The sequence below is a fragment of the Natator depressus genome, chromosome 12, assembly GCF_965152275.1.
Source record: "Natator depressus isolate rNatDep1 chromosome 12, rNatDep2.hap1, whole genome shotgun sequence".
In the NCBI taxonomy this organism is placed as follows: Eukaryota; Metazoa; Chordata; order Testudines; family Cheloniidae; genus Natator; species Natator depressus.
Genome location: NC_134245.1, coordinates 2,476,356 through 2,500,888, shown reverse-complemented (window position 1 = coordinate 2,500,888; position 24,533 = coordinate 2,476,356). Strand labels below are relative to the sequence as shown.

Sequence of the window (24,533 nt, the reverse complement as noted above, 5' to 3'; positions counted from 1 at the left end):
CTCAGCCAGCCTGGCCAGCCCAAGCACCGGCTCACTCTTGGCCAACACGGAGGGAGGCTGCGGGCTGGCATGAGGCATGACAGCTGCTGCCCCCGACTCTGAAGGCAGAGCCTGGGAAGAGCCCAGCTCCCTGTGTGCCATGCTGCGCTCAGTGACAGCTCCCCAATGGGCATGCTGGGGGCTGTGCAGGACAATGCAGGCACCCCCAGGCACTGATCCTGCCCCCCAAGCAGAGCAGCCAGGAGCACTGACGTGTCTGTAATTTGCAGAAACTGGGCACGTTTGGGCCGCTGCGGTGCCGGGAGATGTACGCCCTGGACAAGCTGATGAGGGAAGCGCAGGTGCTGGAGATTGTCTGCCAGCTGACGGAGGAGAAATCGGGGGCGGCCAACGCTGCAGCGGAAGGTAAAGGCCCTGGCACAGTGCCCATCCCAGGCCCATGGATGGGCGCCACGGGGCACTGCCTGCAGGGCATGTGCTGGGTCAGAGGGCTGGGGCTTGCCAACAGTCGTGGTCTCAGTGCTGGTGAGCGAAGCCTGCCCCAGTGGTGGCAGTGCCAGCAGCGTGCCCCGTGCTGGGCGTGGAGGGCCCTGACCGTGTCTCTGCCCACAGTGGTGCAGTTTTCCACTCGGAGAGAGGGGGTGCTGGCCTTCTGGGACCACTGCGTGGAGCAGCCCAATGTCTACACCTGCCCTGTGGAGAGGTTCCTGCGCACGCTCAGTGCCCAGTATGCAGTGCCCGTGGCTGAGCGGCAGCTGGGCCTGGCAGACTCAGGTGAGTGCAGTCTTGGGGCCCCTCCAGAGAGGGAGGGATGCGAGCCCTGGGCAATAGCTCAGCTCCGATTGGCTATCTCTGGCTCCCCCTCCCGGGCTCAGAGCGACTCTGAGAGCTGAGAAAAGAACTCCGGAGTCCGGCCTCCCAGTCCTCTGCTTCGGCTAGCCCATCCCGCCCCTCCAGGAAATGCGAGTGGTGGCAAAGCACCGGCCTGCTGGAGGGGGCTGTCTTGGTGCCAGAGGGCGCCCCAGAGGGCCTTGGGACTTTGTGCCAGTGAGGTGCCTGGGCTGCTGACAAACCCTGCCCCAGGGGTCCTGACCCGGTGCCCTCCCTGCAGTGTGCGTGAAGCTTGTGGAGGATGTGCTGGCCCGGCGGCTGCCCAAGCGGCCTGGGAGCAGCCAGGGTGAGCAGCTCACCATCTTCCAGTACTGGAGCTACTTCGAGTCGCTTCCTGTGTCTACGCTGGACGCCTACATCATGGAGCTGGCTGAGGAAGGTAAGAGCCTCATAGAAGTCCCCTCATAGCTCCAGCGCTGGCACGGGCGGGGCGCTGGCGCGGTTCCCCTGCTCCAGGGGTGGGCGGTGCCGGCGCTGGCACGGGCGGGGCGCTGGCGCGGTTCCCCTGCTCCAGGGGTGGGCGGTGCCGGCGCTGGCACGGGCGGGGCGCTGGCGCGGTTCCCCTGCTCCAGGGGTGGGCGGTGCCGGCGCTGGCACGGGCGGGGCGCTGGCGCGGTTCCCCTGCTCTGAGTCGTTAGTCGCCATTGCAGCAGACGGCACCAGACTGTCTCTAGCGCCTGCCCCTGCCAGCTCACTTGCAGGCCGATGGAGCAGGGCAAGACTGAGCCAGGCTGTGCGCGGTGGCTTTGTGATCCCTGCCCAAGGTGCAGTGGGGCTGGGCTGAGCTGCTCCTGCGGGCTGCCAGCCCCTGCCTGTGTGTTCAGGCCTCTTCCCTGGCTTGTTCTCCCTCTGCCCGTGGATCACGCAGTGCGGCTGGGATATGGCCCCCCAAAAGCGCGCTCTTCCCTGCCAAACCCAGCTCTCCCAGTGGTGCGGGGCGCCCGCCTTCCTGTCCCTCTGGTCTTTGTGTGAGCCAGGCAGGTGGGAGCGAAAGCCTGGCTCCCAGGGCACAAGTGCGGCTCATCCCTTCCCAGAGGGACTAGCCCAGCCCAGAACTCAGGACTCCCCCAGCTGTGCTGCGGCTGTTCTCACACCCCCTCCCTGCAGTGCTGCTGGCCCAGAACCTGAACTCGGACGACCAGGACGTGGTGCTGAAGGCGCTGAAGCGAGTGCCCGAGAGCCGGCTCAAGAAGGACGGGCTGAAGGCCATGAGCTCGCTGCTCATTGAGGGCAACAGCAAAGTTGTCAGCGCTGTGTCTGCCCAGCTGCGCAGCCTCGCCGAGAACCCCCGCTTCCGGGAACGGGTGAGCGCCCCAGGGCCCTCGCACCCCTGGCTGGGAATGGGGCTCAAGGGGAGGGAGGATTGGGGGGGTACCAGCTGCTCTCAGAGGCTCTTCCCAGCCCTGGGGTGCTGATGTCTGTGTCCCCCAGGCCCTGGTGTGGTACTTGGAGCAGCTGGAAGATGAAGAGGCGCAGATGCGAATTGCCAGCTGCGCAGCGCTGGGGTGTCTCAAGGTAAGTGCAGCCCCCGCACCTTGTCTGCATGGGGGTTGATGGCAATGAGCAGCTGCCAAAGCCATGCCCCTTTCACCGCTGGGCCACTGTGTCCATGGTGGATGACATGGGGCCCAGGCCAATGCAGCAGAGGGGAAATTGCCCAGATCCCCCTGTACCCTGCTGCCGGTGGGCTGGGCCCAGATTTCAGCTCCTCCTGCCCAGGGACCTCAGTGGCCTCCCCTCCTAGGCACAATGGCAGCAGCCTCCCACTTGTGCTGGAGTCTGGGGAGCCGGGGCAAGGGCTGAGTTCATCCCGTGTGGGTGGCTGTGTAGGGGAGGGGAACCAGGGAGGGAGGCAGTGGAGCCCCAGCGAGACTGATGGACACAGGCAGCAGCAAGGAGGTGGCCTATCCCCAGCCCGGAGCAGAGGAGAAGCCATGAGATGCGCCCGCACAGGGGAGGAGCCAGGAGGCAGCTCCACCCACCACCTCTGCTGGTCGCCTCAGCAGCACTAAGGGCAGCAGGGAGGGTGGGAGGCGGGGGGCACAGCTGGCCTAGAGCAGCCCATGGGGGACCCTGTCCTGGCCAACTGCCTGAAGGGGGCGAGCGTGGAGCACCGGGACTGATCCCTGTGTCCCTTGCTCTGCCAGAACTGAGACAGGACCACAGAGACCTTGTTCCCACCCTCTACCCATCTTCCTGGCCTCTGCCCTGTCTGTGCTGCCCCTCCCCCAGTGCTCCCCGGGGTTGGGAGTGCAGCCAGGGCATGGAGGATGGGCACGTGCTCAGCGCTGTGTTGGCCTCTCCCGGCAGGCCAAAGAAAGCATCGAGCAGCTGGTGTATCTGTGCCAAACGGACAAGGAGGACGTGCGGGAGGCGGCCAAGCAGAGCCTGATGCTGTGCGGTGAGTGCCCTGCTGCACACCCAGGGCCTGGAGCGGCTCCTCTAGGTGGCACCAAAACCAGACTCTGCTCGCACCCCCTTGGCACCGTCCCAGTGGGAGACAGGACCTCCCAGTGCACAGAGCTGGTCCTGGAGCTAGGCTCCCTGGTCCTGTCCATGCTAGACCCTGGCTGCAAACTAGGGCACAGTGGACCAGCTGGACATGTCATAGGCCTTGGGTCCATGCCTAGCTCCAAGTGCTCAGGCTTGCCATGGTGCCAGGGCTTCCCACCTCGCCTGCTGCTGGCACCACCTGTGGGCCTGGCTGGGGCGAGAGCAGATGCAGGCCCCTAACCCAACAGCATGCTCCCCTAGCTAATGGCGGCAGGTGCTCTGAATATGTGACGCGCTAAGTGTCATTGTTATTTATGATCATTTATTAGATGGCACTGAGAGAACCATCTGATTCGCTAACTAGGCTTCTGGGTCGTGACAGCAGCTGCACAGGTCGGGACGTGTTGGCCAGAGTCGTTTCCGCTCCCCCCCTCCTGCTGCTTTGCTCATGAGTGTCTCTTGTTTTGGACCCTGTCGGCCATGTCCTTTTAACCTGTGTGTCTTTGCTGTGTGTGAACCCCAGTTCTGTGGCCCTCCCCGAATTTGTCGGCAGTGTACAGAACCTCAGCCCTGCTGGTGTGGGCATGTGTGCTGCCCCCTAATGGCTGCAGCCTGCACAGGCTCTGCCAGCTCAGGGCAGTTCCCCCTTAGCAGAGAGGGGCTGGAGCTGAGCGCCCTGGGTTCCATCTGCTCACCCACATGGGCGTCATTCAGCTGGCAGCTAACTAACAGGATTTTTTATTATTACAATTTACATTGAATAGAAAAGTCCTTTAGAAGCCTGAAGCCAGCCATGTGCATCAGCCCAGAGTGCTCAGGAAGATGCAGGCTGAGCAGGGGGAGCCAAGAACCCTCTGCTCTCCTGACTGCCATGCTGGGGCTCCAGCTCAGCTGGGCCAAGGCCTGTGTGTGGAGGAGACTGGGAGGTTTAGAGGGACCTGGGAAGGGAGCCTGCTGAGCGGCTGGGGTGACTGACCGTGGCATGTGATTGCAGGGGAAGATGGTAGATCGGCTCACCGGCGGCTGGAGGAGACTCTGAACTGCTTACCAAGGATCTTCGCGCCAGGCAGCATGGCCAGCACAGCTTTCTGAGACACGCTGGCACTAACACACTTGTGATCCCTTCGGGGTGAAGGCACCAGGGAGCTGCTGGAGGCTCACACAGCCTGGGCCCAGCTCCCCTCCCTTGGGAACATGCAGCAGTATTAGTACTTCCCTGCCAGCCCGGCACACCCCACTCACTGCCTTACGGAGCACAGCTTTCCCTCCCGGCGCCGTGCCAGAGGGGCTGCTGGGCACACCACCATGGAGAACTGGGGCTTTGCACACTCCCCTCCCCTCCAACTTGCTTTTCTGTTTCAACTTGCTAGGTGGGGCCAGAGCTTGTGCACCCCTGCTGAAGACTGGGTTGGCACATGAAGTCTGCATTGGGACTCCTTCCAGTAGCTCGCAGGCAGCTCAGACTTCCCCAGATGGACATGCACTTTGAGGCAATGTTGTTTCTTTCTGGGAGCTCCCTTGCTGTGGGCACCATCCTCCTTCAGCGCCTGGAGCCTCCGGGACTCAAATAAAACGAGACATAGATATTAATATATTCTGCTGGCTTATCTTCTTTTCAGCTCCAAGTGTCTCCTGCCTCCCCCTCCCTGCATTGGCCGCAGGGACCCCCAGCTGAGCCTTCCCCTGGTGTTAGTCGTCATTTTTAAAGCAGGGTGGGGGACAGGAGCAACAGAGAGAGGGGACAGATGGACAGAAGCTGCCACCTTTTTGATTTATTTTATTTTGTATTTACCAAGTTTTGCAGAAAAGCAAAAGGAAAAAAATCTTTTCTATAAAGTCTCTATAAATCTATATATAATGTAATTACAGAGAATGGCTAATTTTGATTTTAAACCAGAAATAAAAATAAACCTTTAATGAGCAAAGATGTCGCTTTGTCAGAGTTTTGCCCAGGGCAGAAGTAGAGGCTAGTAGTTAAAGCAAGGGGCTCAGAGTTCAGCAGCATGGTCTTGGGAGCAGAGCAGGGATTAGTGGCCTGGGAAAGTGCTATGCTTCTGCTTGCCCACTTCTAAAATAGGGATGCCAGTCTTCCTCGAGATTAGCTTGTTAGAGCACTTTAGGATCCTCATTCCTAGAAATGTGAAGTGGTTGGTCCCTCCCCGTTTGGCGATACCCCTCAGCACCCTGCTGGCTGTGGGGCAGCTGAAGGAGAGATGCTTTGGAGGGGGCCAGATAGCAAGTGTATTTTTTCCACAATGCAGCATGGTAGAAATGATCCAACAAGTGAACACCACAGCACAAGGACCCCTCTCTCCCTTCAGGCAGCCAGCAGGATGCTAATACTGGGCCTGATCAATGTACCTCATATTTACTTACAATACAATGCAGGCAGCAGCCCAGCAGAGCTGGCTGCAAAGATTGTGCAGTGCTTTGGCTGGTTTTCCTTTTGCAGCCAGCTCCTTGTGTGAAGAGCCTGCTCAGAGGGGAAACCACTGCTTCTAGGCCCTGTGTGAAGCCCAGCAGGGAACATGGGCTGCGAGGGCAGGACAGGCCTGACCTGTAGTGTTGGGTGGCACAGCATGGAAAAGTTACATTTTTTGAATGTAAACACCCCCCGTGAGCCCGCATCCCACTCTCTGCCTGTTAGTGACTGTCGGACCGTTCCGTATGTGCCACTCTGCACAGAGGAGTGTGTGTGAAGAGCCTGTGAACACTGTGGGGTGGGTGGCCCGTGCTGTCCTGTTGGGAGGCAGGGAGCAGAAGCAAATCATGGGACTGTCATATCCTCCCTCTCCTGCAGCCCTGTGATCAAGCAGAAACACCAGCGCAGCAGGCTTTTTGTGGAGGGGCACAGATCCTGGGCTTTCCTGGGGCAGCTGCTGCAGCCAGCCAAAGAAGCCTCCCTTGAGAAAGGGGACCAGATGCACCATTAGCTTCTGCAGTGTACCAGCCAGATGGGAGCTGGAAGCTGCACAAGCTGCCTGTCTGAGCTCAGCGGGCTTGTGAAATCTTCGGGGAGATCAGGCCCAAGGAGAGGGCTGGTCAGGAGGAGATGGGGTGAGGCAGCAGCTCCCAAGAGTTTCCCCACATCCAGCTGGAGCCATGTAACACCCACTGAGTGGGGGGAGGGACTTGAGCCCCTCTATTTCAGATTGCTGGCATTTGTACTACAGCTCAACTTTATCTAGTCTACATTTTGAACCTGTCCCGCTAAACAGACTTTTAATGAAACCTCCTGTTTCCATAACGGTTTTCAGTTCCAATGACCAGTTATTCTGAAGCAGATGTTCCCCCAAAGTGTTTGCAGCTCTGACATGGCTGGGCAAAGACCTGAAAGGGGAACCGACTGCAGCGACCATCATGCCTGAGCTGTGGGAAATGCAGCAAGGACCCAGAGCATCAATAGCAAGGAGCCAAGTGGAATTTGAAACCACTTTTTCTTGCAATGCAAGGTTTGCTTTAGGCCATTTGGCCTTAAGTTGATGCCAGGTCTTTAAAAAGAGGCCTCAGATGATTATTTTTTAAACAGGAAACAGAGATTTTCTCCTTCAATGAACCCCACAAAAACTGGAGGAAATTTGCATAAGCTTAAAACCGAAACAGTCACTAGCTGGCAGATTGGGTACAGAAATCTTCATCCAAAAGGTGACTGGGCAAGCTGAACAGACGGACAGTTTTACTGCAGTGCTGCTGCCAGACTGACGGTGGATTGCTAAAGGGCGCTGGTTTATGCACAGGAAACAAGAAGCTGCCCTTTGGTAATGGGATGCAAAAACCTTTGCTACTTACAGGCATAGGAGAGAGCAGACAGATGCTGCTGGGTCAGTGCTCACTCGGTGGGAGCCAGGCAGCAGCATGCCAACCTTCCCGCCAACATAGCCGGTGATACATGTGGCATCTCAGAGGCATCCATTACTCACCGCTCTTGCCAGGAGCAGCCAGACCTTATCAACTGCCCAAGAGGGACTTGTGAAGTATCCTTGCCCTGCTGCTCAGTACCGAGCTAATGAAGACATGTAAATAGAGAAGAGATGGAATTCTCTGACTGAGATTTCCCCTTTCAAGCTCCTGCAGCTCCGCATGTGAGTCACTACTGAAACTTTTTTGAGCCTCTCTAACTTCCCCAGAGCCCTAAATAATGGGGGGGGGGGGGGCTCCTTTTACTTGTTCCCCCTTGAATCTATAGGGCAACACCATTGCTCTACTTTGCCAGTGCCCTGTGATAGGAATGTACAGTGGTACCCTTGGGTTAATCACAGGCGATGGAACTGGAGGCCAGCACTCCCTCCAGTGTAAGATTTCTCTGTCCCCTAAAGCAGTTTTGCATTTGGGGCAGCAAGCCCCATTCATGAATGGGAAAGGTTCTATTACCAGTACACAGTGAAGCTGCTCCCCATTCATCCTTTGCCCTTCAGACTTCACATTTCTGTCACACCACCTGGTCTCCCTTGGGTGGCACAAAGGGAGGAATTCAGATCCCCCCCAATTCCTGCAACTTCCTTTGGACCCCTGGAAAATGTTCTGTTAAACCAAGTCACTTCTCTCTGATTGCTGCATTCCCACCCCTGCTCCCAGCAACCCCTGAGATTGCTGAAACTGGGAGAAATCTAAGAAAAAATACTTTGTGCCTGTCTCCTTATTACTTGCCTTGTATAACTCCACTCTGCAATACCAACTTCAGGTCTTAACCGCTTGCGCAGCAGCGCACAGATGACATTTGCCTAGGGAGAAGCAAGAGGCCCGAGTTAGTTCTGTATTGTGGTGTGAAAGGGAGGAATGCAATGCGTGTATGGTACTGTACACTCTGGAAGTGTTCGGGTCTTATTGCTAGAGGAACTTCACTGCTTTAACAAAGGTCTGTGGCAGAATTTCACTGGGTTATTTTAGAGCTGTATGTAGGGGTTAAGACCACATCAAAAGCTCTTTCGGGGCAGGGACTCTCTTTTTTTTTCTTTTTGTGCAGGATCTGGACCATACTGGGGCTCCTAGGTGCTATGATAATATGAATCATTAAACAGACCCTCTTATCCTTCAGTAATATGTACATTTGCATATGAAAGAGTAATTTAAAACTCTTATAGAAGGTCAAAAAACAATGTATCTGTACTAAAGAGAACACGTAGTATGTTCTGACAAGTGAACCCATTTGTAGTGAAAAAGGTCAACCTGTGAAAAACAGAATGCGTAGCACAGGAATAAAAAGCATATGTCCCATGTCATCATGAGCTATTATGCTATAATTGCATATTGTAATTCATTTGATTCCTTATTTTGTTTTAAGATTTGCTTTAGAAGCAAAATCCAACACTCTAATTTGAAGATGGCACAAATTACAAAAACAACCCAAGAGGGACAGAAGTGGTGTTACAGGGGGTCATAGTGCCACTCACTGAAATTTGGCCTGTCTGCCACCATTCTTCACCCACTGCCCATCATGACCGAGGGGTGGCTGGGCAAAACCCGAGCAGCAGAGATCCTATGCACCAGGTCGCAATGCCAAGACCAGGGAACAGAATCCAGCAGCTGCCACTGTAGGGTGGGCTCGTTCTGCAATCTCCCCACATCCAACCCAGGGCCTCCCACAATAAAAAGATGAAATGAAAAATTGTTTTAAAAGTCACTGGGCTCTACGAATATTCAAGATAATCTCACTATCTAAATGGATTTTAGAGCATTTTGAAAATTAAAAAACTCAGTGGAGGTGAGGGGCTGTCTATCAGGAAACCCTTGACCGAATGCCTCCAAATTTACACCACTAATTCTACCTCTGGCAACCACTGTTAAAATTATACCAGGATTTCCTGTTCAACAGAAGTGAAAAGAGTCTACAAAAAATCTATTTTAGGTTAGAGTATCACCATAAAATGTTTTCTGTAGTTTTCTGCACTGCTTGGTTTTTCTGTAAGTAAGTTTAATTTGAGATTAGCAGACTGGTTTTAAAAGGGATACATGGCTCAAACTTGTCTAATGTCTAGTACTTCCTTTGGACCCCTTTCTCAGATAAACTGCTGCACTTTGAGAGGAAATGGATCGTAGTGCTCACTTTCATTTGTCTAGCTTGGATGAATGATTGTAGAAAGTGTTTATTTTTCAAGACAAACCTAAATTACTGTTTTGACTGATACTTGTATCCTGGCACCTCTTTAGTTAATGACAGCCTTGCCCCAGTCCTTAGAATAGGGAGTTTCCTGATGCTCTAACTCTTTTGATCATGCTGACACTTATGAGAGTCACAGCTACTTACTTGTCTTTGACCACATATGATCCTACTGTTCAGCAAATGGAAGGGGAGTATGCATCATGATTATATTAGTGCAGTGCCTCTGCTTACTAGAATCTGGCCTGGTCCGCACTTGAAAATTACGTCTCCACTGTAGTGTTTTAAGTGTAGACAAGGCCTCTTTCATTTTCCCTTTATTGAATTAAGGCTATTTTCCTCAACAATACTTTCAAGTAGAATTGGAGTATGCATGTGTATTATAGAGCACTTTGAAATGATGGCTCTTAAATAGAGCTCTCAGAGCAAAACTTTCAGAAGGAGCCCCTATGGAGTGCAACTAATGTGCACAAGACAGTCTCTGAAACCTGCCCAGGAGAGGACTCCAAATGACACTACATGGGTTCAGAGTAGCAGCTGTGTTAGTCTGTATCCGCAAAAAGAAAAGGAGGACTTGTGGCACCTTAGAGACTAACACATTTATTTGAGCATAAGCTTTCGTGAGCTTTTTTGCATCCGATGAAGTGAGCTGTAGCTCACAAAAGCTTATGCTCAAATAAATGTGTTAGTCTCTAAGGTGCCACAAGTCCTCCTGTTCTTTTTACATGGGTTCAGTGGCCACAGCATGTCGCCTTGAGCAACCCAGTTACTCATACCTGAATAAGGGTATGTCTACACTACGAAATTACTCCGATTTTACAGAAGTCGATTTTTGGGAACAGATTCTATAAAGTCGAGTGCATGCGTCCACACTAAGCACATTAATTCGGCAGTGTGCGTCTACGGTACCGTGGCAAGAGTCAACATTCCGAGTGGTGCATCGTGGGTAGCTATCCCACAGTTCCCGCAGTCCCTGCTGCCCATTGGAATTCTGGGCTCAGCTCCCAGTGCCTGGTGGGGCCAAAAATTTGTCATGGGTGGTTATGGGTAAAAGTCATCAGTCAACCCTCCCTCCGTGAAAGCAATGGCAGACAATCGTTTCGCACCCTTTTCCCTGGATTGCCCGCGCAGACACCATAGCACGGCAAGCATGGAGCCCGCTCAGCTCACCGCAGCAGTTATGACCATTGTAAACACCTTGCGCATTATGGTGCAGTTTAGGCAGAACCAGCACCTGAAAAACCAGGCGAGGAGGCGACGGCAGCGCGGTGACGAGAGTGACGAGGACATGGACACAGATTTCTCTAAAACCACGGTCCCTGGCAATTTGGAGATCATGGTGTTAATGGGGCAGGCTCATGCCGTGGAACGCCAATTTTGGGCCTGGGAAACAAGCACAGACTGGTGGGGCCACATAGTGTTGCAGGTTTGGGATGATTCCCAGTGGCTCCGAAACTTTCGCATGCGTAAGGGCACTTTCATGGAACTTTGTGACTTGCTTTCCCCTGCCCTGAAGCGTAAGAATACCAAGATCAGAGCAGCCCTCACAGTTGAGAAGCGAGTGGCAATAGACCTGTGGAAGCTTGCAAAGCCAGACACCTACTGGTCAGTCTGTACTCAATTTGGAGTGGGCAAATCTACTGTGGGGGTTGCTGTGATGCAGGTAGCCAACGCAATCATTGAGCTGCTGCTATCAAAAGTAGTGACTCTGGGAAATGTGCAGGTCATAGTGGATGGCTTTGCTGCAGTGGGATTCCCTAACTGTGGTGGGGCGATAGACGGAACGCATATCCCTATCTTGGGACCGGACCACCAGGGCAGCCAGTACATAAACCACAAGGGGTACTTTTCAATGGTCCTGTAAGCACTGGTGGATCACCACGGACGTTTCATCAACATCGACGTGGAATGGCCGGGAAAGGTTCATGACGCTCGCGTCTTCAGGAACTCTGGTCTGTTTAAACGGCTGCAGGGAGGGATTTACTTCCCAGACCAGAAAATAACTGTTGGGGATGTGTCCTACCACGGAGGACGGAATAAGGCTGCTCTCCCCAGAAACCTTCTGCAAAGGCTTTTAGAGTACCTCCAGGAGAGCTTCATGGAGATGTCCCTGGAGGATTTCCACTCCATCCCCAGACGCGTTAACAGACTTTTCCAGTAGCTGTATTGGCCACGAATGCATCCCAAGTCCTCAGGGCAAATCAATCATTAAAAACGCTTGTTTTAAAACCTGTATTATATTTAAAAAGGTACACTCACCAGAGGTCCCTTCTCCAGCTTGGTTGGGTTGGGAGGGTATTTCAGTCAGGGTGATAAAAAGATCCTGGCTGTCGGGGAGGACGGTGTGCTGTGTGCACTCCTCAAACTCGTCCTCCTCCTCCTCATCTTCCCTGTTTGCAAAATCCTCAGGCATGGCGGAGAGTACCCTATCATCGGAGTCCACGGACAGGGGTGGGGGTTGTGGTGGCGGCCCCCCCTAGAATTGCATGCAGCTCAGCGTAGAAGCGGCATGTCTGGGGCTCTGTCCCGGAGCGTCTGTTTGGTTTTCTGGTACGCTTGTCTGAGCTCCTTAAGTTTCACGCAGCACTGTGTTGCGTCCCTGCTGTAGCCTCTATCCCTCACGGCCTCAGAGATTTTTTGAAATGTTTTGGCATTTTGCCTTTTGGAACGTAGTTCTGATAGAACGGATTCCTCTCCCCATACAGCGATCAGATCCAGTACCTCCTGTTCAGTCCATGCTGGAGCTCTTTGTCGATTCTGGGACTGCATGGTCACCTGTGCTGACGAGCTCGCCTGGCCAAACAGGAAATGAGATTCAAAAGTTCCCCGGGGCTTTTCCTGTACACCTGGCCAGTGCATCCAAGTTCAGAGTGCTGTTCAGAGCAGTCATAATGGTGCACTGTGGGATAGCTCCCGGAAGCCAATACTGTCGAATTGCGTCCACACTAACCCTAATTCGAAATGGTGATGTCGATTTCAGCGCTAATCCCCTCATCGGGGAGGAGTATAGAAATCGATTTTAAGAGCCCTTTATGATGAAAAAAATGGCTTCATTGTGTGGACAGGTGCAGAGTTACTTTGATTTAATGCTGCTAAATTCGACAAACTCATCGTGTAGCCCAGGCCTAACTGCAGGCAACTTGACTTGCAACAGAGGGGTCCAGTTCTGCTACAGATGCACATGCATTTTCCTTTTGGCTTGAGCCATACTGGAGATCCAAATTTAACCCTTTTCAAACATTGCTTCCCCAAAGGGGCAGTAGTGCTGGTGATAGCAGTTTGGGGAGAATCAGAGCCATAGGATGAGCCCCAGATGTGAATCCCCCCAGCCCCCAAAAAGCTATAAAGAACTGTAAAATGTAGATGTCAAGTGATTTTTCCGGGGGGAGGGGGGGGGAAGGCAGCCGTAGGAGGCACAGCAATTCTCAAGACGAGTGTGCACGTGGATTTTACAGCACTTAAAACTGGCTGTTAAGCAGTAAACTAGTCTCACTCTGAACTACAGTGATGCTACCACCCCTCTGTAATCACTCATTTGTTTCTCATTGGGCTTTCTATAGGGAGACATGCAGTAGTCTCATGTTAGAACGAGCATAACCCACCATTTGGTTTGGCCTATTCTTTAAGAGGCAGTGTGGCTAAGCAGATGAGACTTCCAGCAACATTGTTCCAAGCTTTGTCTGCCAAAAGTGATTTTGTGCAATCTCTCAGCTCCCCAGTTACTTCCAGCTGTAAAACCAGACATGAGGGGAGGAAACGAATGATACCTGAGGCTTTGCTCAATTTAAAAACAAGACTGTGAAGTACACAGAATTACTACTAGAGTGGAACAGGCAAGATTTGAGCTAAAGGTATCTTGGCTCCTGACCCAGTGCATCCTTTAAGTCAAGAGGTAATTTAATAGGTCCCTCTCCACCAGCCTCCCTCTTGGCCGCTTTCTGTGCCTGTCCACCAGCCACCTGGCTGGCCACTTGCCAAGATGTCTTCGGCCCCCCCCCGAACACAGCTCTCAGTGATTTCAGCTGTTAGTGCGGGAGCCTCACTGCTGATGCACACTGGGCAGTCCATTGCAATAGAGGTGCTATCCCAAAGTAGGTCTAATACTTAGACCTAGGTACCAGTGATTTCAGCTCTGCAGCATGTAACAAGACTCTCAATTGAACCTAAATTAGCTCTTTTATTATGCCATAGAGAGAGAAAGGGTCAAATGGTGTCTAAGGCCCTTAAACAGAGGTCCACACCACCAGGTACAAGTATCTATCCCCACCCTCTCTCAACTTATTGGGCTTTGGAACCCATGTCCCCACCTAGCAGTACTGTTCAACTGAGGGCGAGTCCCTCATCAGGTTATACCAGGTACAGTTCTGCTGCCCTCAGCTCACTCAAGGACAACCACCCTTTATTACTCCTGCCCCAATAACAAGGAGACTGGCGACCCAACACCAGCCACAAGTGGTCATTTGGGCAAGCAATCCCATCCTGCTGAGCAAATAGCTGGGTGGGTGTGTCCATGAAAACAAGATCAGCTCCTGAAGTCTTTTTCCACAGCTCATCACTAGATGTCAAGGGAGAGCTCATTCAGACTCTGCTTACATATATATACACATCTAAATCATTGTAATTTATTTATGCAAGGTTTGGGGTTTTTTTTGCAGACTCAATAATAAAAATCATGCACAGTTATCTCTATTCTTTACTGGACCGAACAGAATAGAAACACAAATAAGCTGCTTCACACATTCTTGTATTTTTTATTATTGTTTCTTTTGCTTTTTTGGTAAAAGTGGTTGTCTGTATAACAATTCTGAAGTAAATTTAAAAAGGCTTTGACATAATAGAAAGCCCAAATAATATGGATGGGAACCTGGGAGGCAGTGACCATGAGATGGTCAAGTTCAGGATCCTGACACAAGGAAGAAAGGAAAGCAGCAGAATAAGGACCCTGTACTTCAGAAAAGCAGACTTCGACTCCCTCAGGGAACTGATGGGCAAGATCCCCTGGGAGAATAACATGAGGGGGAAAGGAGTCCAGGAGAGCTGGGTGTATTTTAAAGAATCCTTATTGAGGTTACAGGGACAAACCATCCCGATGTGTAGAAAGAATAGTAAATATGGCAGGCGACCAGCTTGGCTTAACAGTGAAATCCTTGCTGATCTTAAACACAAAAAAGAAGCTTACAAGAAGTGGAAGATTGGACAAATGACCAGGGATGAGTATAAAAATATTGCTCGGGCATGGAGGAGTGAAATCAGGAAGGCCAAATCACACCTGGAGTTGCAGCTAGCAAGAGATGTTAAGAGTAACAAGAAGGGTTTCTTCAGGTATGTTAGCAACAAGAAGAAAGTCAAGGAAAGTGTGGGCCCCTTACTGAATGAGGGAGGCAACCTAGTGACAGAGGATGTGGAAAAAGCTAATGTACTCAATGCTTTTTTTGCCTCTGTCTTCACGAACAAGGTCAGCTCCCAGACTACTGCACTGGGCAGCACAGCATGGGGAGGAGGTGACCAGCCCTCTGTGGAGAAAGAAGTGGTTCGGGACTATTTAGAAAAGCTGGACATGCACAAGTCCATGGGGCCGGATGCATTGCATCCAAGAGTGCTAAAGGAGTTGGCAGATGTGATTGCAGAGCCATTGGCCATTATCTTTGAAAACTCGATCGGGGGAAGTCCCGGACCACTGGAAAAAGGCTAATGTAGTGCCCATCTTTAAAAAAGGGAAGGAGGAGGATCCGGGGAACTACAGGCCAGTCAGCCTCACCTCAGTCCCTGGAAAAATCATGGACCAGGTCCTCAAGGAATCAATTCTGAAGCACTTAGAGGAGAGGAAAGTGATCAGGAACAGTCAGCATGGATTCACCAAGGGCAAGTCATGCCTGACTAATCTAATTGCCTTCTATGACGAGATAACTGGTTCTGTGGATGAAGGGAAAGCAGTGGACGTGTTGTTCCTTGACTTTAGCAAAGCTTTTGACACTGTCTCCCACAGTATTCTTGCCAGCAAGTTAAAGAAATATGGGCTGGATGAATGGACTATAAGGTGGATAGAAAGTTGGCTAGATTGTCGGGCTCAACGGGTAGTGATCAATGGCTCCATGTCTAGTTGGCAGCCGGTCTCAAGTGGAGTGCCCCAAGGGTCGGTCCTGGGGCCGGTTTTGTTCAATATCTTCATAAATGATCTGGAGGATGGTGTGGATTGCACCCTCAGCAAGTTTGCAGATGACACTAAAGTGGGAGGAGAGGTAGATACGCTGGAGGGTAGGGATAGGATACAGAGGGCCCTAGACAAATTAGGCTCATATCCAGTGTGCCCTTGTTGCCAAGAAGGCCAATGGCATTTTGGGATGTATATGTAGGGACATTGCCAGCAGATCGATGGACATGATCGTTTCCCTGTATTCAAAATTGGTGAGGCCTCATCTGGAGTACTGTGTCTGGTTTTGGGCCCCACACTACAAGAAGGATGTGGAAAAATTGGAAAGAATCCAGCGGAGGGCAACAAAAATGATTAGGGGACTGGAACACATGACTTATGAGGAGAGGCTGAGGGAACTGGGGATGTTTAGTCTACGGAAGAGAAGAATGAGGGGGGTTTGATAGCTGCTTTCAACTACCTGAAAGGGGGTTCCAAAGAGGATGGCTCTGGACTGTTCTCAGTGGTAGCAGATGACAGAACAAGGAGTAATAGTCTCAAGTTGCAGTGGGGGAGATTTAGGCTGGATATTAGGAAAAACTTTTTCACTAGGAGGGTGGTGAAACACTGGAATGCGTTACCTAGGGAGGTGGTGGAATCTCCTTCCTTTGAAGTTTTTAAGGTCAGGCTTGACAAAGCCCTGGCTGGGATCATTTAATTGGGGATCGGTCCTGCTGTGAGCAGGGGGTTGGACTAGATGACCTCCCGAGGTCCCTTCCGACCCTGATATTCTATGATAACGAAAAACATATCTGGGTGGCTTGGGTCTGGGGAGGGGAGGCACAGCTGCTGCTGGGCCAGGACTCCTCCAGGCAGGTGGGGGGAGGGCACGCAGGACTCGGGGCTTCGGCCAGCCCGGGGCTCCTCCAGCCATGGGGGGGGCCACACCTGGGGCTTCTCCAGGCAGGGGGCTTGTGGCTCTAGCTGCAGAGGGTTGAGCGTGGGCTGCAGGGGTGGAGTTAGGGGCTAGCCTCCCCAAAGGGGGGCTCCACCTACTTCCCATGTGCTTGCCGCTCACCTCCTCATCCCCCGCCTACCCTCCTGTGCCCCTCCTCATTCCCCCACCCACCGCTCACCTCCTCGCTCCCCTGCCACAGACAACCCCTGCCCGCTCCGAGAACTCCCGCTGGCTGGTGGCTCACTGCCCACCTACTCAATCCCCTGCTCGCAGCCAAACTCCCCTGCCCACCTCATCACCCTGCTGTTGGCTCGCTGCTCACCTTCTTATTCCTCCGCCAGGACCCACTCCTCCCCACCCTCTGTTGCTCGCCTCCTCACCCACACTGTGCACCCGCCGCTCACCTCCTCACCGCCCCTGCTCGCAGCCAGACCCTCCCCCCACCCTCCTCACCCTGCTGCTTGTTCGCTGCTCCCCTCCTTACTCCACAGCTAGGGCCCCCCACCACTCGCCCCTTCACCTGCCATTTTCTTCCTCACCCCCCACCCGCTGCTCGTCTCAAGGCTGATTCCCCACTCTAGCACTTCGAGTGCAGAAGGTGGGGGCCCACAAGGATTCTAAATATTAATACTGGCCATTCCAGGCGTGTATTAAACTCCCAAGGTTACAGCTTCTCTTTGACCTTGGATGGGTAGCTGCTGCCACCACCCAAGTGCAGTGGCGGATTAATGATTTTGCTGCCCCTAGGCCTTGAAATAATTGCCGCCCCCTTCCCCCAGCAGCTCCCGGCCCCCCGGCTGCAGCTCACCTCGGCTCCAACTCTGACTCCTCCCCTGAGTGTGCCGCCAGGTCCTGCTTCTCCCCGCTCCCTGCCAGGGCTTATGCACGAAACAGCTTCGCGAAGGAGGGGGAAAGGGGGGAACGCAGCACGCTCAGGAGAGGAGGTGGGGCCGGGGCAGAGATTTGGGGAAGGGGACCAATGGGGCAGGGAGGGGGCGGGGAAGGAGTGGAGTTGGGGCGGGGCTGGGGGTGGAGGGCGTGAACTGGCACCGGGGGAAGCAGCCTCTGGCTGCTATTATAAATTTGCCGCCCCTGCAAATTTGTCGGCCTAGGCGTTAATACGCCGCTGCCCAAGTGTAAAAAAAAAACCCCACCAAAAATAAAACCCTTGGATCCAGGAAGGCACACTAGGGAATTCCTTCCTGTGGGGAACCCTCAAGCCCTTTCACACATCCGCCCCCTCCCGGTCCAGGGAAGAGCTGAGAAAGAAACAAAGGAAATTTGCTGTTGCCCCCAGCTAATTAAACAACATATGCGCAAACCTCATAGGACACCAAAAATCCAATCCTGTTCCTAAAAAAGGTAACTTTTATTAAAAACAAAAAGAAATAAAATATAACCAGAACTTAGACTTTTTGCTCGATCTTTAAAAAAAAAAACAATTACAAAAAGAAAGCATCAAGATTGCTCTCGAGGTTCAGCTTAAAGGTTACAAGCAAAATAAAAGAATCTGGGGTTAGCACAGAGGAGTCCACAAGCCAATAAGAAATAAAAGAAATAGCCCCAATCGCATCTTCCTAGACATTCCCTGATTTACTTACATATCTGGGGTTTCAGATTAGTAGGTTTGAGGTATGAATTGATGCTTTTTCATATCTGGTTTAAAAGCTGCTTACAGCATTACTCCTGCCCTGTTCCCCTCTTCCCCGGAGAACAACAGACACAAAGGGGAAGTTTTTTCCCCCCATTTTAAAAAGTTCTAGCCTTCCTATTGGCTCTTTTGGTCAGATGCCCATTCCCTTTCCTTTACCTGGGGGGACTTTTTCAACCCTTTACAGGTAAAGCAAGCAGAGAACAGCCACCAGGAGGGACTTTATAGCTAACTGTCTGGGTGTCCATAAAACAGAGCACTCCTCCCCCCCCCCCCGTCATTTATCACCCCCCTGCTCACCTCCTCACACACCCCTGCTCGCCTCCTCACTCCCCCACTCACAGCCAGTCCCCCCCGCCCGCCTCCTCACCCTGCTGCTGGCTCATTGCTCGCCTCCTTACTCCTCCGCCGGGCACCCCCACCCACTGCTCACCTCTTGCCTCCTCACCCACCCACCCACCCCCCCCGAAGCCCGCTGCTCGCCTCCTCATCTTTCTCCTTAAGCATTGTGTCCCCCACAGGTGTTTCCAGAAAGGCAATGCACGCAGGAGCAACAGGGAAGAAGGGGAGGGGCTGATGCTCCCCCTCCCCCCACTGTGCAGGAAACTGCCATGGACCGCAGGGAAGCCCCCTAGTGGCCGCATTTGAGAAACGGTGCCTTGGAGTACTTTCCATTGCTAACTTGTTTGCTAAAGCATGTAATAATTTCAACTCTAGAGAAGTTTTAAGTTGCTGTCAAAGGCAAAATCCTACCCCAGTCTTAACTATGTGTACACATGGCCTGGTGGACTGATCAAGGGATTTAGAAATCATAGAATCATAGAATATCAGGGTTGGAAGGGACCTCAGGAGGTCATCTAGTCCACCCCCCTGCTCAAAGAATTCTGAGTTCTATCTACTCCCCGCTCTACTGCTAATTCAAAGAATGTCTTTAGGCAAATCCTACACAGCTAAGTTTTCAAAAAGCGACCTCTGCCTTTGGTCAGCTTGATGACACCGTACGCCTGAGGTGGCAAGTACCCAGTTACAGTTGACTTCAAAAACAGCTGCCAGTGCTCAGCCACTCTGAAAAGCAGACCTAAGTATCCTTCAATTAGGCACCCCAAATTAGCATTTTAGTCATAACCCCTCCATCTCTGCTTCTCCATCTGTGAAATGCAGACATGTACCTCCCTGAAGGAAGTGGTAAGAAGATTAATTAATATCAATACAGCGTTTTGAACACAGCATGCCAAGAAGCACGATTATTAGTGCTGAGGCTGAGACACTAGATTTTAACTTCCTGGAGATATGGACCCAAATCTGGACTAAAATTGTAGGTGAAATAAATCTGATGTCTTTTCATCATCCCTAGGGAGTGCTTGCATGCTTCAACATGATTGGCATGGAAAGACCCAGGACTGGAATAGCAAAGGGTTGCAGGTTAGGACTGAGAGGCATTGGCACATGTGTGGGAAGACCAGAAGTGGTATAGAAAGTGGGCTGTGGCAAGGCTTTGGGTGCACCGGCAGAGCTGCTGAGGTACATCAAGAACAGCACTGGAATAGCAGGGGATGCTTGAGGTGATGACTGAAGTACATCAGCAGGTGCAGTGACTCATGATGGGAATAGTGTTAGGATCTTGGAAGGGAGCATATGCATATATGGCTTGAGAAACTTCCATCCTGAACTGATTTTATGTCTGGAGAAATTCAGGAAGAGATGAGTTTAAGGAGCTCAAATGTCATACACCGGAACAACTTCTAAATCCCAAACAATCAGATTCCTGAAATGAAATAAAAGACCTGAGAGAAGCTGTGGCAACTGATTGTTATGGGATTGCTAGGATCAAAGGAAGGCAGCTGAATGGTTAATGTATTAAATGGGACTGGTCACAGCTTCAGTTAATGACTGAGTTGAGTTTTGAACTTAAAGCAGAAATTCACCCTCTACATATGAGATGCTGTCCTCCTTAAAATTAAAGCACTTACAAGTACTGAATGAGTTTCAGTTTAAAAAATTTTCATCTGTAACTTATAATAGGTCTTTTAAAAAAGGTAGAACCCTGTGCCAAAACGTTCTTTTCTCCTAACTGATCTTAACAACATTAGACTCTTCAGACTTCTCAAATAGTTAAAACTCACTGACATTTTATGCCTCGGCTATATTTGAAAGCTTGTTTTGTTTTAGCATTAATGGTCAATTTTTGCCATTATCCCCCATAACAAAGTCTCTCTTTCAGCAGAGGCTGGAGAATATATTCTACTTCAGAGTAACTCATCCAATTGTTGTTGCCCTTCAACAGCTATTTTTGCATGCTACAATTCTATCAGTTATGAGTCAGTGGGCTCTTGGTCTCACGTGTCAAGAGTAACCATTGGTAGACAACTTGGCCTCAACAATCAATGCTTACTAAAGATTCCATAGTCACATGCTAGCTAGAGCATCAGTGTCTGAAGGGTTCCTCCTGGCACTGGTGTGTTGGTTCCACTATGCAGTGCACTGCTGGGGGAGTTTAGGCCTGAGAAACCCTTAAAGCACAGAGATATTGGGACTCAAGAACTATGTATGCCCTTCACGTAATACCAGTCTCCCTACGTGCTCCATACTGCAAACACACATCTGCTCCTCATCTGCCTACATGTGTACACATTTTTGGACAACCCCATGCCCTCCTCACCCATGAGCATTATCTAGAGTGGGATTTAAAGAAGTGATGTTAGCATGCACACATGTTCTAAGACAGTGGTTCTCAAACTTTTGAACTGGTGACCCCTTTCACAAAGCAATCCTCCATGTGCGACCCCCACTTATAAATTAAAAACACCTTTTTACATATTTAAAACCATTATAAATGCTGGAGGCAAAGCGGGGTTTGGGGTGGAGGCTGACGGCTCACAACCCCCCATATAATAGCGTTGTGGCCCCCTGAGGCGTCCCGACCCCCAGTGTGAGAATCCCCGTTCTAAGAAGTCTAGCATCAACCAGGCAATGTCTATTTTTACCACATGCTAAACTGGTTGAATTAAAGCCTATGATGCCCAACCACCTTAATTCTGCCCTGCAGTGACACCATAAGGGGAAGAATGAAAAAATAGTGTCTTTAAAAAATTCCGTTTAATTTGCAGCCACAAACCCTAAAAAGCATTAAAACATGACACCATTCAGGCATGACTGATTTTTTTAAACACCGAACTTTAACTACTGAATTTTCTAGGTTTGTAACACTTCTTTGGTGGATAATTATGCTATCATTGAAGTATTTTTATTAGGGCTGTCGATTAATCACAGTAAATTTTTTTGAGTTAATCAGGTGAGTTAACTGTGATTAAAAAAAAATCAATCACGATTAATTGCACGGTTAAATAGAATACCAATTGAAATTTATTAAATATTTTGGATGTTTTTCTACATTTTTCAAATACATTGATTTCTATTACAACACAGAATACAAAGTGTACAGTGCTCACTTTATATTATTTTTTATTATAAAAATAATTACTGTAAAAATGATAAAAATAGTATTTTTCAATTCACCTCATACAAGTTCTGTAGTGCAATCTCTTTATCATGAAAATGTAACTTACAAATGTAGATTTGTTTGTTTGTTACATAACTGCACGCAAAAACAAAACAATGTAAAACTTTAGAGCCTAAAGTCCACTCAGTCCTACTTGTTTAGCCAGTTGCTAAGACAAACAAGTTTGTTTACACTGACGGGAGATACTGCTGCCTGCTTCTTATTTACAAGAACACCTGAAAATGAGAACAGGCATTCGCATGGCATGTTTATAGCCAGCATTGCAAGGTATTTTATGCGCCAGATATGTTAAACATTCATATCCCCTTCATGCTTTGGCCACCATTCCAGAGGACATGCTTCCATGCCGATGACGCTCATTAAAAAAATAATGTGTTAATTAAATTTGTGACTGAACTCCTTGGGGGAGAATTGTGTCTCCCCAGTTCTGTTCTACCTGCATTCTACCATATGTTTCATGTTATAGCAATCTCGGATGATGACCCAGCACACGTTCATTTTAAGAACACCTTCACAGCAGATTCAACAAAATGCAAAGAAGGTACCAATGTGAGATTTCTAAGGATAGATACATCACTCAACCCAAGGTTTAAGAATCTGAAGTGCCTTCCAAAATCTGAGAGGGACGAGGTGTGGAGCATCCTTTCAGAGGTCTTAAAAGAGCAACACTCCAGTGTGGAAACTACAGAACCTGAACCACCAAAAAAGAAAATCAACCTTCTGCTGGTGGCATCTGACTCAGATGATGAAAATGAACATGTGTTGGTCCGCTCTGCTTTGGATCATTATCGAACAGAACCCATCATCAGCATGGACGCATGTCTTCCGGAATGGTGGTTGAAGCATAAAGGGACATATGAATCTTTAGCACATCTGGCACATAAATATCTTGCAATGCTGGCTACAACAGTGCCAAGCGAACACCTGCTGTCACTTTCAGGTGACACTGTAAACAAGATGTGGGCAGAATTATCTCCTGCAAACTGTAACCAAACTTGTTTGTCTGAGTGTTCAGCTGAAGTAGGAGAGGGTGGACTTGTAGGTTCTAAAACTTGACATTGCATTCAAAAATAAAAGCTATTTTTTGTACATAATTCTACATTTGTAAGTTCAACTTTCATTATAAAGAGATTGCACTACAGTACTTGTATTAGGTGAATTGAAATACACTATTTTTTTTTTTTTACAGTGCAAGTATTTGTAATGAAAAATAAATATAAAGAGAGCACTTGTACACTTCGTATTTTGTGTTGTAATTGAAATCAATATATTTAAAAATGTAGAAAACATCCAAAATATTTAAATAAATGGTATTCTATTATTCTAACAGTGTGATTAATTTAATTGTGCAATTAATCTAGATTAATTTTTTAATCGCTTGACAGCCTTATTGTTTATCCTTAAATTACTGACATTTTTATTCTCGACTTTTACTCCATCTTAAGCCAATTTTGTCTGATATTGTGATGTGGGCTCACAGAGGTTCTCTTCTCTCAACTGCTCGTTTAGACAGCTAGCAAGAGACTTGGGGCAATGCCCCTAGAAAAGAGAGGAAATGCTGGAAACAGAAAGATCTGCAGAAGTTGGGAAAGACACATGAAACAGGTGGGACTGGAGCAACTGAAGACAGAAGAAAGGTACAGAAAATGTTGTGAGAGCAGAAGTGAGGGGGGAGAGAAACAGACTAAGAACCTCACAACTTCCCAGGAAGATAAGTGACCCACATTTATCTACTGAAACTTTGTTCAGATCTTGCTAGTTCTGTTGCAGCCCATTCACTATTCAATGTCAAAGCCACGCACATGGTCTGAAAACTTAGAAACAAGCTTGGCTGTAAATTTAAGACCTCTAAAATAGAGCCGATCAAGCGCACGTAACAAGGACATCACACCATGCCTGCACGCCTCACCACTGACCTGCAGGACCCTGCCTCACGGGAAGGGATGTTCGAACAGCCCAGAACCGCTCGGGGACGGCGACCTGCGGGCACCCATGGTGGTGGTCTGGGGTACGAACCGCATCCACTGGGGGAGAGCGGTCCCATCTCAGGTTACAGAGCCCGCGGTCGCTCGCTGGCGAGGGGAATTCTCACTCCCCGACCGCGCTGGGGCCGGCCCCGGACTCTGCGACCGCCAGGCAGCCGCACCCCCATCTTCCCGCATCGCCCCTCCTCGCGGAGGGCTAACGCCCGGGTCCCTTCGCTGGACGGCGCGTTGGACGGCTGCAGCACGCACCGGAGGGGCCCGGCCCGGGGCCTGGCGCAGGCTGGCGGCCCCGCGCCGGAGTCTCCCGCCGAAGCGGCTCGCCCCGCCCAGGCGCAGGCCCCGCTCTGGGCCGCCCGGAGCCGCTGCAGGGAGCGGCCGGGCGCCGAGCTCGGGGTCCCGCGCGGAGGGCGCCCGGCAGCCCGTCACGTGGGACCCCGGCGCCCACCAGGATCACGCCACCAGGCTCAGCCCAGGCGCGCGGCGTCCCACCCTCCGGCGACTCGACCTTCCCTTCAACCGCCCACCCGGCTCCGCCAGAGCGCCCGCATGACGCAGCACGTTACGCCCCTGCGTCGGGCGTGCGAGTCAGTCAGTGACGTTACGGCCACGGCATCGTTTGAAGTTGGCGCGCAGGGCCCCCTCCCATGGTGCCCCGCGCGCCCACTCACCGCTCCCCCTCCTCTCGCTCAGCTCCGGCGGCCGCGGCAGCCGGGCCCGCGCAGGCGCACCGCATTCGGCCGCCGCCATTTTGTGTCCGAAGCGACTGTGGAGCGATTAAACCGCGAGCTGGGGCTGAGCGCGAGCGGCG

At 51.0% G+C, this 24,533-nt stretch overlaps 1 protein-coding gene and 1 long non-coding RNA gene across 8 annotated transcripts in view; one reads left to right on the top strand and one right to left on the bottom strand.

Moving 5' to 3' along the window:
• Positions 1–5,292, top strand: part of RIPOR1 (RHO family interacting cell polarization regulator 1) — a 115,394-nt gene extending 110,102 nt beyond the window's left edge. For 3 of the 6 annotated variants that reach the window (XM_074968336.1, XM_074968335.1, XM_074968332.1), the window contains exons 16-22: positions 270–405; positions 613–774; positions 1,112–1,270; positions 1,999–2,195; positions 2,323–2,406; positions 3,202–3,292; positions 4,379–5,290. In XM_074968336.1, the coding sequence (XP_074824437.1) occupies positions 270–405; positions 613–774; positions 1,112–1,270; positions 1,999–2,195; positions 2,323–2,406; positions 3,202–3,292; positions 4,379–4,476 (927 nt within the window). In that variant the 3' untranslated portion in view covers positions 4,477–5,290. Of the gene's footprint in view, positions 1–269; positions 406–612; positions 775–1,111; positions 1,271–1,998; positions 2,196–2,322; positions 2,407–3,201; positions 3,293–3,713; positions 3,778–4,378 lie in introns of all 6 variants that reach the window. The other 3 variants (XM_074968334.1, XM_074968331.1, XM_074968333.1) reach the window with 2 other exon arrangements.
• On the bottom strand, positions 4,816–23,856 carry LOC141996398 (uncharacterized). Of its 2 annotated transcripts, XR_012641541.1 has the most exons (3): positions 23,657–23,856; positions 8,032–8,105; positions 4,816–7,387 (listed from the first exon to the last, which is right to left on the bottom strand). It is a non-coding gene; the product is annotated as an uncharacterized LOC141996398 (long non-coding RNA). The 2 variants fall into 2 exon arrangements; XR_012641540.1 differs by having other exon boundaries at positions 4,816–8,105.
• Positions 23,857–24,533: the final 677 nt, after the last annotated feature.